Source organism: Anastrepha ludens, chromosome 3 (assembly GCF_028408465.1).
Source record: "Anastrepha ludens isolate Willacy chromosome 3, idAnaLude1.1, whole genome shotgun sequence".
In the NCBI taxonomy this organism is placed as follows: domain Eukaryota; kingdom Metazoa; phylum Arthropoda; class Insecta; order Diptera; family Tephritidae; genus Anastrepha; species Anastrepha ludens.
The window spans coordinates 107,570,559-107,585,829 of record NC_071499.1 but is presented as its reverse complement, the minus strand read 5'-3'; the positions used below and the strand labels follow the sequence as shown (position 1 = coordinate 107,585,829).

Here is a 15,271-nt window from a genome sequence, read left to right as displayed (position 1 = left end):
GAGGGGGCTTTTGATAATGCCACTTTCGGCTCGATACTCGTATGTTCTTCTGCCGAACGACACGGAGTTCATCAAGCCATTATAAAATGGATATATTCCATGCTCTCTGAGAGGCTGTTAACCGCTGGTGGGAGCAGTGACGAACAAATCACAGTCAAGGCCAAGCAAGGATGTCCCCAAGGGGGAGTTCTTTCTCCGCTGCTGTGGTGCTTCGTCGTAGACTCTCTATTAGTGGAGTTGCAGGAACTCGGTTTTCACGTCCAAGCATATGCGGACGACGTCTGTGCGCAAACATCGGATAAATCCTTAAGGAGGCTTTGCACGAAAATGCAGAGGGTTCTTGACAAAATCGATGACTGATGCATGAAACAAGGTCTTTCCGTTAATCCGAACAAAACAACCATAGTTTTGTTTACGAGAAAACGGAAATTGGATGGGCTCAGTCTTCCAACACTGAAAGGTGTGACACTTGGTCTTTCCAACGAAGTTAAATATCTAGGAGTAATCTTGGATAAGAAGCTGACTTGGTAGACACACGTTACACTGAAGATGAATCGTGCATTGAAGATTTTTCAGCAATGCCGTAGAGCCTTTGGCAAAACCTGGGGTTTGAAACCTGCTGCGGTCCTATGGATACAGCACTTATCAGACCAATCATCACTTAAGCTTCTGTGGTTTGGTGGCGACGGAGCATGGTTAAGTCCACAATCCGGGAACTATACAGGCTGCAAATAAGTATATGTTTATGCATCACGGGTGCCATGAGTACAACCTCTGGTGATGCTCTAAACGCTATGCTTGATTTGCTCCCCCTGGATCTTAAGATGCAACAGGAAGCAATAAAAGCAATGTGTAGACTCCATTAATATGGTTTCTGGCACGAAGATGGAACTTCGGGACACAGAGAAATCTTTAAGTTGCTGTCGGAGCAGTATCCACTGTTTTTGGCACCTAAAGATGACCTGATACCCACAGTTTCATTTAGAAGGAAATTTGATGTCAGAGTGTCTCCAGTGTTCAAGGAAACGAAATTGCCGACGAATTGGCTAACCGTGGATCAGCGGTGCCTCCATAGGGGCCAGAGCCAATAATCGGAATCAGTTCCGCAGGAATCAGGAATTGGATCAGCGATTATGTAGGCAATCTACATAAAGAGCGATGGTCCAGTCTAGAACGCTGCAGAACTCCAAAGTCCGAACAGAAAACTGTTAAACTTTCTACTAAAACTTAGAAGGAAAGACATTCGGTTGAAGGTCGGCATCATTACAGGACACAACCCATGGGGTCAGCATATGACCACCATTGGAATCATCGAGAACCCGTTATGCCTGTCATGCTTGGAGAAGGCGGATAACACTGAGCACTTTCTCTGTGAGTGTCCTGCCTTTACTAGAGCACGGCTACGAGTATTGGGTTCCAATGTCATGAAAATGAGTAATATTCGTTCTCTAAAACTGGAGGATATTTACAGATTTGCCAAAGAATCTGGAAAATTCTCGCAGGACTAACTATCTCTATCTCTGTCTCTATTCTTTCCTATCTCTTTCTCTGATACTTTCCTCCTTCCCTCCTTGACTATCTACCCCCTTTCCAGAGCTTTAAATACAATGGGCTCTTTAGCCTGAGTGTTTAAGGAGCCACCAAATCTCCTTTACTGCTTCAGTGACTGTCTCTATGCCGAGGCAGTGGTGAATACCGTAATTTTTTTCGTTTTTTTTTCATAGGCGTTGTGGTAGCGCGCTACCTTCAAGTGGCTTTCTGAAACCAGGCTGTTTATTTTCATCACTTCTATCGCCATATTTCTAGGCTTTGTCCATATCGTTTATATTACATGTTGTGCTTAGTCTGGATTGACCTCGATGCAGAGTGGCACAATTTGAAATTCATGATGAGGGCTCCAATATGGCCGACAATTTAAAAGAAATTTAAAAGAATTTGCTGAAGGCGCCCTAAAAGCAACTTTTTGTTTTATAGACTTTACATTTCAGGTACCCCCACAGGAAAGAATTCCATAAGGGTAAGCTCGCATGACCTGACTGGGCAGGATATGCCACCGAAATGGCTAAGCAGTTTGTTAGGGAAGAAATCACGCAGTATCGCCATGGTCTCTCTGTTTGTATGCGTCGTGGCGTCCTTTTACTGAATCCATGTATATGTACTGAAGAAAGAATGTTCTCTTATTATTGACAGAAAATGATCGTTCCGTACGCACCTTCCACGCTGTCCAGAGAAATTACTTGTCCACTACGGTTTTCAAAAAAATATGATCCAATTATTCCGCTGCTTAGCAGTGCACATCAAACCACGGATGAAAGAATACCAAGGCGGATTGAGTATCGAAGGTGGCGCCATTGAAAACAATTACTTTATTTTTCGCGATTTTGACAAGTCTGACGTCAGCTCCCTTGGCAATACAAAGTAAAAGAACAAAACGAACAAAGGCAGGATAAATTACATTTTGTGTAAGTACAATGAATGGCTTGGTAGTATTGTAATTTGTGAGATTTAAACTAATTAAATTAATGGAAACGAAGTACCGCGTGTTAAATTCTGAATGCACAAATTAGTATAAAGCCTCCAAATTCAGTTTGTTCGCGTTTTTATGCGGCAGCCGCCGTGGCAAGAAAGTATTTGTGTGTGTCTCTAATTTCTTGTGTTTGGTTGTTTCCATTGCTTTCTACTCTTCTTCTTTACAAATAATTAATTCCCCTTCCTTTTGCTTGTTGACTCATGGTCTTTTACGACACGGCGAATTCGGAAGGCGCAATCGTGTATTCTACCATTCTTAAGGTTGCGTCTTCCCAATCAATTGTGTGATCAGGCTCCATGCTTAAACAAACAAAAGGAAGAGAAATTACTTGTTTGCGAATAGGAAGAGTAGGCGAAAGCAATAGAAACTACTAAATACAAGAAATTATACACACAAGGAAATTGCTCCAGCATTTTCTCACATAAATTTTTACGCAAATTATAATCGTTAGGCTTAAGCGCTGGCACGATTTGAATTTTGAATGAGAGAAATCTAAGATTCTTCCTCAATATTTCATACATAATTGCACAATAGCAGCCGCTCTCTTGCGCACAGACTGACGAGGCTAATCGTGCAAACTTGTAGCGACTTCGTTTTATTTTTGCAATTCATTTGTTACAATCAATTTTAAAAATACGAAATTTCCAAGCCAATGTGGTGGTTCTAAACTGTTATTATTCTAAACTGTAAATCGTTGTTTATAGATTTTGACATTCTAGAGACCAACAGCAAAAACGAAATGCATTACTTTTGTTGGTTTTGCTCTGCTGCTGTTACCTTTGCCTTGGTACGTGCATGCGCTCATTGCTTTTTTATAAAATAAAAAAAAAATAAAAAAATCCTATAAGGAGCTTCCCGGAGAAGCGCAGATTTCTTTGAATGAAATATACACTCAAATTATGGCATGACTGTAGCTTCCAGGTCCTGCAGTTTCAACGCCGCATTGGGCTTCAGCCAAAATTTCATTTAGGAAGAAGTCATTTCGTCACTACCGAACAAGTTAAATTTATGAATTTCGCCCTTTCGACTTCTTATTCTTCTTCTTTTTGGTGACCTTCGCAGTGGTCACCGGGGCATCATTGCCAGGGGTCACCTTGGCGGCCTTACCAGAGGCCCCCAAGGAAACCTTTCCAGAGGCCGCCTTGATTACCTCACCAGAGGTCGTCTTGGTAACCGACTGGAGAAGGCTTGGTCTTAGAAGCGGGGTGCTGTGTTTTGCACCGCTCGAACATGGCTCGACGATCGTTTCATGGCTGGAGGCCAGAAGATCGTCCTCGGAGAGAGTGCCCAGCACACTCTCCGTTAACTCCCTAACTTCTTCTTTTGTTTTTGTATTTTTAGAATCCATTAGCTTTTTGGTCCCACGAGTAGGCACGGAAGGGGTGGTCCGCCACGGCAGAGCCGGCATGCCGTGGTAAGGCACTTAATACAACCGACCTAGCCTGGGCGTCGGAGGGGACCGTTAAAGACTGGTTATTTAGACACTACCTCGACACCTTAGCTTAAAGTGCTGACAAGGTTATACCGCCTTGTCACCGGTCGACAGAGCCTCGTTAGCGAAAACAGGGAGTACCAAGTCCAGGGCATCAGGTCCTGGACAGTGGATAGAGGGTGCCAATTGGAGAGGAGTGGCTGTATTGTTCGCAACACTTTCCCATCTAACCCCCCTCATCTACTGGTATTATTTGGAAAATTTTAACTGACGATTTGGGTAAAAGAAAGGTGTGTGCACGCTTTGTTCCACACCAATTAAATGAAGATCAAAAAATCGCTCGTGTTGAGCATTGTAAAGGCATCATTCCAACAGCTGAAAAAGATCCAGATTTTCTTGATTCGATCATAACTGGTGACGAAACATGGTGCTTCAAATATGACCCTGAAACTAAGCGACAATCTGCAGAATGGAAGACGAAAGGGGAGCCAAAAGCAAAGAAATTGCGTTTTCAGAAGTCAAGAATCAAAATCATATTGATCACGTTCTACGATTCCAAGGGTATTGTACACAAGGAATTTGTTGCAGAAGGTCAAACTATTAATGGAGAATACTATTTACAAGTTTTACATCGTTTGTGGTCAAGAGTTGTTCGTGTAAGACCTGAATATCCAGAGGGGAAACAGCTGTTTTTATTGCATGATAATGCACCACCTCACACAACCAAAAATGTTCGTGAATTTTTGATGCAAAAACATATTTGTGTCATCGACCACCCTCCGTATTCTCCTGATCTATCACCATGCGACTATTTTCTGTTCCCTAAATTGAAAACTGCCATGAAAGGTGCGTTTTATGATGAGATTCCAGCCATTCAAGCAGCCGTGACACAGGTGTTAAAGAACAGTCCCTTAGATGACATAAAAAAGTCCATGCAGAACTTGGTTGATCGTTCTGAATGTTGTATCGAGTTAAATGGAGATTGTTTTGAATAAAAAATAACTTTCAAACACAGTACGATACGTGTTTTATTCTACATCTGAAAAGTTATGTTATTTATTGAACATACTGTGTAGATATGTATGTATGTAAGTGTGTTTTGTAATAGTCTAGAATTTGCTCACTTCATTTCCACGTTTTTTTTTCTCTTGTTTTGTAGGTGTTTGACCTAATAATGAGCTGATTAATTATTTTTTGTGATTTTCTTTTTAATCAGACTCAGACAATTTTTAATTGACTTGCACCCGTTAATTTAGCAATTTCTTATTTTTGGTTGTCACTCGTGCGAGTAATTGCCAAAAATTCCTGATATATTAAAACAGAATTTCTAACTCTTTTTCAGTTTCAATTGAATTTTATTGGTGGTGTGTGCGGCATTCTTCTCTTGAAGCTTTTAACATGAATTATTCTAAAGTTTTGCTAACATCTTTCATTGCGCTTTTTTACGCTTATCCAGCTTTCGCAGGTGTAAGTTGAAAAATTCTGTGGCTGATCAATAATTTCTATTTTGGGGTTAAAGTACCCATCAAAGGGAAATATTTTAAACCAAAATTGCTAAGTGGCAGGTCAATTAAATGGTAAAAGAGTTAAGTGAATAAAGAAATTACTATCCAACAACAAACCGATTTGAATTAAAATTTACGCGTTTACACAATATACAGCAGACTGAAAACTTTTTAATCTGGTGTGAAATGGCATCGTTCTCAAGCAAGAGGTTTCAAATATATTTTTTAACGAAATTCGCCCGGAATCTGCTTAAGTTAAATAGTACATGTGTAAATATTGAAATTGAATGCATTGAAATTAAAAATTTTATAAAAAGTGTTAGTGAAGTATAATAAATACAGGCATACATATCGCTCATTTACTTCAATTATGTCATAATCCAAAAACCCAAATTTTGTGGAGAAAAAGGTTTTCAGAGGTTTCAATTTACTATGCCTCCCTAAGTAAAATGATCGTTCGATTAATCTAACTATTCATTGCGGCAGAGCTTGCATTAGGCAATTCGCAAGAAAGGTAAGATCTGTAACATTTACTATTCATGCCCAAGAAAACTGGTCAACAAATGTGTTTTTGGCCAAGTGGCGAGTCGAAGGATCTGCTCAATTGCCTAATGCTCTTTCCTGAAACCGGTGCTTTAAATTCACGTTTTAAATTATTTGTTTGCGTTCAATAACAACCAGCAGAAAAAATGTGCACACTCATTTTATTAGCTGAAGGTAGTTCATAAGGGCGGAGCCTGGTTTATGAGGTCCAAAAATTGCATCTCTTTGCGATTTTTTTTTAAGGAAAAAATTAATTAGCACTGCAAAGTTTTTTCTATCTTTTAATGAACATTTAAAAAGTATAAAAAATTGTTGTACTGGTTAAAATAAGTTGAAAAAAATGTTTAACATAGAAATTAGTAGAGCGCTGCAACGCTGGAGTTTCCAACTGGCGTACAAGATACAGCTCGTAATTATTATCTAAAGCAAAAAATTCCAATGGATTTCTAATTATCATGACTTTTTATTCTAGATGAACTAAGAAAACTGAGAGAAATTCCAAAATTTCAACGTCTTGAAGGTTTTAAGGAAAAAAATGGCTTTCTATAAAAAAAAAATTCACTTCAACTTGGTATAAAAATCTTGAACATTTTTTTTTATCTATTTTGTTAGATCAAATAGAAGAGAATTTGATATTGAAGGGAACAAGCTATGATTCATTTCAAAAGGTTCATTAGTTTTTTTTCATTCATGTACGCCAATTCAAAGAAATCATAAAAATGAAAAGTCGAGAAAAGAAGATAAAGTTTGTACTATAGCTGTCCGGTCACAGCGTAACTACCTAACGCTCGCCTACACTTGGCTTTGTATCTACGGAAATATTGAGAACTAGGCTCTGTAACTTTGTGTGAATATTCTGAAATATATTAGGAATCGCTTAAAACGAAAAGAAAAAAATTGATTTTTCTGACCTTATAAACCAGGTTCCCCCCTTAATTTAATACGGATCGCCAAAAATTAATGTTTTCGATAAATTCCATGGAGACTTGCATAGAGAGATTTATATGTGGAGTTCATGCTTGAGTTTACTGTTTCACAAGTATGTAATGAAGATTCTTCCCTCGAAAATAATCATAATAACGGAATACAAGATTCTCCGAATTGTAGTAGAAAAATTAGTGTAACTTTGCCGTGTCGTATAATAATTACAAATGAGATGTGTGAGATATACGAAGAGAGTGTCAAAATAGCGAAAGTTTTAGGTTTTTATCTACAAGGAAGTTAATACAAAGGTTTTACAATTTGTTTGCTAACCAAAATCCAAAAATTACCTTAGCTCAACTGCTGATTCTGTCATAGTCAAGTGTGGAAGGTTTTGAGGAGAGGTTACAGCTGAATGAACAAGTATGATAGAATGCAAGACTAGGCCTTCCCAAGGGGCGTGACGGAAATATAATCAAACTAAAAGAAGAGCAAAAGTAATCGAAAGCAAGTGACAAACATAAAAAATAAAAAAAATAAATAAATAAAAATAAATAATTGGCGCGTACACTTCTGTTAGTGTTTGGCCGAGCTCCTCCTCCTATTTGTGGTGTGCGTCTTGATGTTGTTCCACAAATGGAGGGACCTACAGTTTCAAGCCGACTCTGAACGGCAGATATTTTTATGAGGAGCTTTTTCATGGCAGAAATATACTCGGAGGTTTGCCATTGCCTGCCGAGGGGCATCGCTATTAGAAAAATGTTTTTATTAATTTTGCTTTCCCCGAGATTCGAACCAACGACCTCTCTGTGATTTCCGAATGATAATCACGCACCAACCCATTCGGCTACGGCGGCCGCCATAAAAAATTACCCACACAAATATAAATTGTTGGCACGGCAACAGCGTTCAAGTAAGCGTTTTTGGCACGAAAAACGAACAAAAAACTGCATTTGGAGTTTTTGTGTTCATTCGTGATTTCACAATTTCGCAACATTTATCGCAACAATATATCGAGCAAACCGTGCTTAAAATATTGAATTAACGAATTTTGTTAACAGATTTTGCTTAGAATTTTTGCTACAGTGCAGGAGAACTGCTGGCGATAATTTCTGCGTACTTATCTCGAAATAAAATTTTTTGGACTATGATACTCTTATTGCAAATGAGTGATATTTACATGTAGAAGACCTGCAAGAACATATAAAATTTATAAACAATCATGTAAATTTATTAAGCCAGGTTTTTGCTTATTGTGGCGATTCCTGAACGGGCTTTAAAAAAGTAATTAAAAACGGATGTTCATTTTTTGCCTTTAATTTACTTCTTTGTTTCTAGTTCGGTTTTGAAATCTAATGTTATCGATTTTTAATTCATTTTTTATTTTGCATTTTTAAAACTTATTTTCAGGTCACTGAGGCACAAATGTGGACCACAGCCAAATTAATGCGAGATGTGTGTTTGCCAAGATTTCCAAAAATTTCTATAGGTAAAATCATATTTTAATATTATTTTTTATACTTACTATTTTTGGTAGAAGAATATTTCACTTTGTTCAATTGAAAAAGGCAGACCCGCAAATTAATTAATATTTTGTATGGCTTTCCTTGGCTTATGCAAATTATGGTACATACAACGCGCTTTTTAAGACATAAAATACGGCAATTAAAGCACTAGACTGACGCTCTAGAATATTTTTTTGTTTGATTTCGTTCATAACACTGCGTTACAAAAACGAACTTTTTTTCTGCCCTATGAACCAAATATACTTTTTCGGAAAGGGGAGAAAAAATAAAAATAACTTGTATCGGCGATTTTCATGTACACGTCAGAATTTTTTTTTTATGTATAAAATATAGAGCTCGTAGCCCGCTTGTGTGAAAAGCTTTGGATCAATTTTTAACCCTTTTTCCGTGATCCAATCACGCTGAATTTCTGCAGGCAGACTCGTGGAAATGTTTTTATTATGTAAAATTAAAAAAAAAAATTTATCAATTCTCAGATTTTCTTGAATTTTTTTTTTTTCTAAAAAAAAAAAAATGTTTTCTAAATTTTCGGCATAACTTGAAGGGACTCCAAATTTTTAAACAACTTATTAACCTTTAATTTATTGTTTCATACAACACACTCTGTTTCGTTTGTGTGTTTGTTACAGTTCCGGAAGTTCCGATCATCTGACAGTTGACAATTGTTTTAAGTTCTGTTGCGCGAAAACGTCTTTCTGTATATTTCATCTTACGAAAAATGCAGTGCCCGACTCGAAATAACTTTTGTTACGTTTGTGGCTTATTCGCACCATGTAAAAATTTTAAAAATATTACGAAAACAGTGGTGCAGCCATCTCAAATCATTTTGCCATCACTACACATTAAGCTCGGTGTCGTATCAAAATTTGTTAAAAAACTGGATCGTGAGGGCGAGGCGATTGCAAGTTCGCGCAATATTTTTCCGAAACTGAGCGGCGCAAAGATTCATGCAGGTATTTTTTTTACGAAGGCTTTTAGTAACTTTATTTTTTTAATGATGTGTATAATTTAAGGTGTTTTCAGTGGTCCGCAAATAAAAAAAATAGTTGCAAGTTATGAATTTTCATCAAAATTGACTGCTATCGAACAACGTGCATGGAAAGGCACAGTTGCCGTTATTGAGCAGTTTCTTGGCAACAAACGAGCTGACAATTATAAAAACATTGTTGCAGAAATGATTTCGGCATATGGCGAAATGGGCATATTAATATCGCTAAAGATCCATTTCCTTCACAATCATTTAGATTGCTTCCCTGGTGATTTAGGAGCTTGTAGCGATGAACATGGCGAAAGGTTCCATCAGGACATTGCGGCTATTGAAAAGCGCTTTAAAGGACAAGACATTCCGCATATGCTTGGCGAATACTGTTGGTCTATTTGTCGCGATACTGACACAAATGCTTACAAACGCAAAAATAAAAGGTCTAAGTTTCTTTAAAAGCATTCAAATTTTTAATGTAACAATAATAATAATAAATTAATTAATATAATAAAATTAATAAAAACATTCAGGGTCTTAAAAGTTTTTTTTGGCATGGATGTCGGTACAAAAGCTAACTTATTTTTTAAAACGATTTCTGCGATTTGCATTAACTTTTTTTTATTTATTTATATATAAAAAAATGTTTTTCACTGCTTCTGTGATTTTATTGATACTGTGATCTATGCTGAAGAAAATAAGCCAAACCGTATTGAAAAATATTAATATTTAAAAAAGTTACAAGGGTTTTTAGAAGTTTATACTTTAACTGCTGTTTTCTCGAAAATTTATTTTCGCACGTAAGGTACCTTTTCGTAGACCAGGTCACAGATATTTTTTCAACATACATACCTTAAATTATTTGATCAGATATGTACACGCTAAAGTATTATTCAATGGGTATAAACTTAACTATTGCCTTTGGTTTTGTTACTAATGACATAATATTTAAGTAATTTATTATTTATTAAATAGTAGGAGAGGTTCCAACATTTTTTTCATTTAATTTTTTTCGAGATAAGCTATTGCAAAAAATGTAAAATTTTCAATTCGCAGGACTAATGCCGGGAGAACGGGGTTCCAATAACTGAATCCCGAAAATCCTAGAATTGTAAAAATTGGCACCCTAATATTCATGGTTGCCTGCTGGAGTTAAGGTCCCAAGAAAAGGGATTCTGAAATTTAAAAAATAAAAAAAAATTGTAAATAAAGTATTTTTTGAGGAACTTTAGGAAATACTGAAGACCGTCATCAATCAGTCTATAATATTTTCCTCATCGCTGTCATGCAATTACCTTCAGAGTTCAAATTAAATTCTAAAGAGCTTTAATAATCACATTTCGCCTTGAAAAACTGTTTATGTAGTCCTAACATTTGCTCTAACTGTATAAAAATGTAACTGAAGTACAAATGTTTTTCAGAACTGGCCGACCAATTGCGTGATGGCAATATACCGGACAACAACAAAGATGTAAAATGCTACATTAATTGCGTTTTAGAAATGATGCAAACGGTAAAGTACTAACAACAGTTGCTAATATTAATTTAGATTTAACAGATAACTGCTTTTTTTCGAACCACAATTATTCTATTACTACGTATGTAGATGAAAAAGGGAAAATTTCTGTACGAGGCCTCGTTAAAGCAGGTGGATTTAATATTGCCCGACAACTATAAGGATGATTACCGCGCCGGATTGATGAAATGCAAGGATGCCAGTGTGGGCATAAAAAACAATTGTGAATCGGCGTACACAATTCTAAAATGTTTGCGTGGTGAGATTACAAAATTTATATTCCCTTAAAATATATGTAAAAATAATATTGTTGGAAGAAATGTGCAAAAACTTTTATCAAATATAACTAGTTGAACAAATAGTTGCGTTTCAATTAGCTTCCCAGTGGTTGACAATTGTAATAATGTCTGTTGAAATCAGGTGTGAGATCAGCTCATTTGTGAAAGCATAGGCAGGAGTTTTTACTTGATTTTAGAGAAAGCATTTCCGCGACCGCAGTAGCCGAATGAGTGCCTTCGGTGGTGCCATGAAAGCCAATTGATGGAATACCGGTTTTTTTAATGCGGTCTCGGCAGGCAATGGCAAACCTCCGAAACTTGATAGAAGGGAGAGCATGATCAAATATCTGTACGCGCCAATTTAATAAATTTGGTATAAACATCCATCTAATTTTTTTTTTTTTATTGAAATGTTATAGATTTTTATTTACATTCCATAAAGTTACACCTACTATAAAACTAATAAGTAATTTCAATTTCACAATTTGAAGTGTATCATAAACCATATTGACAACTAAGTCTTGAGGTTTCTTTCTTTTTAATCTTCTTTTTACAGTTGCTTCATCGCTTAGTACGGAAGCTTCTGCGTTAATGTGTTTTTTTAACTTTTCAGCATGCTTAACTGCACAGAGATTGGCTGTGTCTGAGACGGTTTTTAAATTTAAATCCTTGTGCAGATCTTCATTACGCTTTAACGATTCCCCTGATTACTCTATTTTGGAGGCGCTGTATAATGTCGATGTTGGTCTTTGCAGTACATCCCCATAATTGAAGATCATAGGTCCACACCGGCTTTAGCACTTGGTTGTAAATGAGGAGTTTATTTTGAGTTGATAGCTCAGAGTTTCTGCCAATTAGCCATTGGAGTTTTTGCGTCTTTAGATTCAGCTCAGCAGCTTTGATTTTCACGTGCTCTTTCCACTTGAGCTTTACGTCTAAAGTCATGCCTAGGTACTTTGCACTATTAGCATTTCTCACTATTTCTGACAAAATATGAACTGGTTTGTAGATAATTTTTTTATTAGTAAAATCCACGTGAACTGATTTGGTTTCATTTAGCTTTATGCTCCAATTTTCAGTCCATGTGACTACTTCCTCAATGGACTTCTGCAGTTTCTGGATGGATTCGTATTCAGTTGAACCAACAGCTAAGATGCATGTATCGTCAGCGAATGTAGCTACTTTGCACATTTTCGGTGCTGGCAGGTCTGCGGTATAGAGTAGGTACAGTACTGGGCCGAGTATGATGCCTTGTGGTACTCCGGCCAATATTTGTTTTATTTCCGAATACGCCTGCTTTTGCTTTACTCTAAAGTACTTATTTGTTATATACGATTCCAAAATGTCAATGAACTGCAAGGGAAGAAGGGCTTTTAATTTACAAAGTAGTCTTTCGTGCCATAATTTCTCAAATGCCTGGGCAACGTCAAGGAATATTGCTGAGCAGACTTTATTACTCTCTAGCGCGTCTTCTATTGTATGTGTTATCTTGTGTATTTGTTCGACGGTAGAGTGTTTTTTCCGGAAGTCAAACTGATGTGAGGGTATAATGTGTCTACATGCAATTATAGATTTTAAGCGTTTGGAGAACAGCTTTTCGAATAGTTTACCCATTACTAGAAGCAGAGCGATTGGCCGGTAAGATGACATTTCATTCGGATTTTTGCCTGGTTTAGGTATCATTACTATTTCGGATACTTTCTATTGGAATGGTATATATTTCCAATTTAGGCATGCATTCATTATAAAAGTCAATTTCGTTAGCGCCTTAGTTGATGTATTTCTCAAAACTTCGACGGTTATTAAGTCGAACCCTGGACTCTTCCTTAATTTTAAATTGGAAATTTCGGTAGCAACTTCATCTATACTGAAATGCTTTATTTTAACGAACTCTTGTACAGTTGATGGCGGAGTGAAATTTATTGTTTTTCGGTGCGGTTGAAAGATTTTCTGCAGGTGGTCGGCAAATACGTCAGCTTTTTCTGCATCGCTTTTAGCCCAAATGTGAATACCATTTTGCTGTTTTATTGGCGGATTATGTTGAATTGGTCGTTTGACACATGTCATCGCTTTCCAAAACGAGATATCACCTGTTTTTTCTGCTGAGAAGTTTTTCAGAGTGTTTTTTATGATATTGTTTTTATGCTCCTGTATTTTTCTCTGAGCAATTTTGTTAATCTGTTTAGTTCAGTTTTCTTGGAGGGCACCCTTGTTGATTGCCTCTTTTTTCTTACTTTTCTTTTTTCTCCTAATATTTCTAATATTTCTTGTGGATATCTTTGTTGATGGTTATCTCGTGTTTGTTTACTTGCTGGTGTGCTTATCCAAGCTGCTTTCTGAATATGTGTTGTAGGTTTTATTGTTTCGTCTTCAATATCTTCTTCGTTGGTAATTGTGTCGGTATTTTCCATATACGTATCGAGTTTATACTTAAAAAAATTCCAGTCGGTCATTTTATTTGAGAGTACGGGACTTCGTTCGTTAAATTTGGATTGCCCATTAAGATAATATACATAAAAATAGGTGAATGGTCTGAGTTCAGGTCTACGCCGTTTTCTACTTGGGTGATATGGTTTGGTATTTGTTTGACTACAAAGAAATCTATAGCTCCATCTAATGAAGTGGTTAAAATAATTGTGTTTGCTTCTTTTGAAATTTGTTCGAAACCATTTCAATGATAGTTGGTTTATCTTCAACGGTAATAATTATAACATTTTAAACTCTAAAGCAAGTACTTCATTCCTCCTCCAAATCTGGCATACCTCGATCTGGCGTTTTGCATTCCAGCAACTCTTATTTCGCTTTTCTGAGACCGAATTCTTCGTTTAAACCACTCAGATTTGAAGGTTTTCATCTAAATTGCTTTTGAGGAAATGTATAAGTAGTTAGAGCGATCAAATTTGTGGAAGCGCAGCATAAGTTGCTCAATGTATTGGGAGGGAATTTCTCAGACCCAAGTTCATTTAGGGTATTTAGGCCATAACATATTGCCACTGGAGGGAATTTCTTGGAGCTTTTACATTCCTTTAAAACTGAACCAATGTGTGCGCTTTATGCGCAAATATTTGTCGCTAATTATTAGTGAACAGGGTGTGAACAGTGGCAGAGGTAGTTGACAACCTTTGTACCAGAAGCTGCGTTAGAAATTGTTCATTGAGTCATGTCCTACATTACTCATTTTTTGTGAGAGATTTTGTTTGTGTTTTCTTTCCCAGCTCAATCGAGGTGCAGTTTCATTCATAACGACCAAAAGCTCAGATCACGCTAGTGAGACCTGCTCGTTCAAACTTTCATAAGTTCAATCGTTACCTCTTAAATTTTTATTTTTTTTAAAAAATAAAAATATGTTTCGCAATACGAGTATACAAGTATGCAAAGAGTTATAACTAAAAATCTGGACTACTTAGCATTACTTCTAGTTTTAGCCTACTTTGTTCTATTAAACAGGCATTGCGTAACTGAATAATTGTGTTTTTTTCATAAGCCATAACAGCATACTCGTTACAATATCCTTGGAAACGGCATCAATGCAGTAACATCTCCGTGGGCGTATTCAACCTTTGTGGCTTTTATCAATTATTGTTCGTTAACTCCAATCTTTAAATGGTTTAGGAATTTAATAACATCTCACAGAGCGTTGATATAGAATTTTCATTATCAAGCTCCGCATTTAAGTCAGTATCGGTGGATGTGCACAAATCGTATTTTGTATAATGAGATTATTTTCCACTCTGCGCTGACACAAATACCAGGAAACCATATATTTTGTCCTGATATCAAAAATAAATATCAGAACATGTTTGAGCAAAATGTACTGTATAATATGATAAAGGAATTTCGCAGCTCTACTTCAAGCAAGTCTACTGGCAATCAATTACACCATCTATCAAAATACTGTAGGTCTCGTTTGCGGACTATTGTTGTGCGATTTTGAAGTTGTGCGGTTTGTATTTTATACGAAAATTTCTTGGACAATCATAGAAAAGTTTAATTATCGATTACATTGTCAGAAAAGAAAGAGCTACACAGTACGGGAAGTTT

The 15,271-nt window shown here is 36.6% G+C and overlaps 1 protein-coding gene across 1 annotated transcript; it reads left to right on the top strand.

The window, feature by feature from the left end:
- The first annotated feature begins 8,341 nt into the window (after nt 1-8,341).
- LOC128858729 (general odorant-binding protein 19a-like) lies at nt 8,342-11,276 on the top strand. The gene is made up of 3 exons (XM_054095209.1): nt 8,342-8,420; nt 10,858-10,949; nt 11,043-11,276. The coding sequence occupies exons 1-3, from the start codon at nt 8,357-8,359 to the stop codon at nt 11,238-11,240; spliced, it is 354 nt and encodes a 117-aa protein (XP_053951184.1). The 5' UTR covers nt 8,342-8,356; the 3' UTR covers nt 11,241-11,276.
- The last annotated feature ends 3,995 nt before the right edge of the window (nt 11,277-15,271 follow it).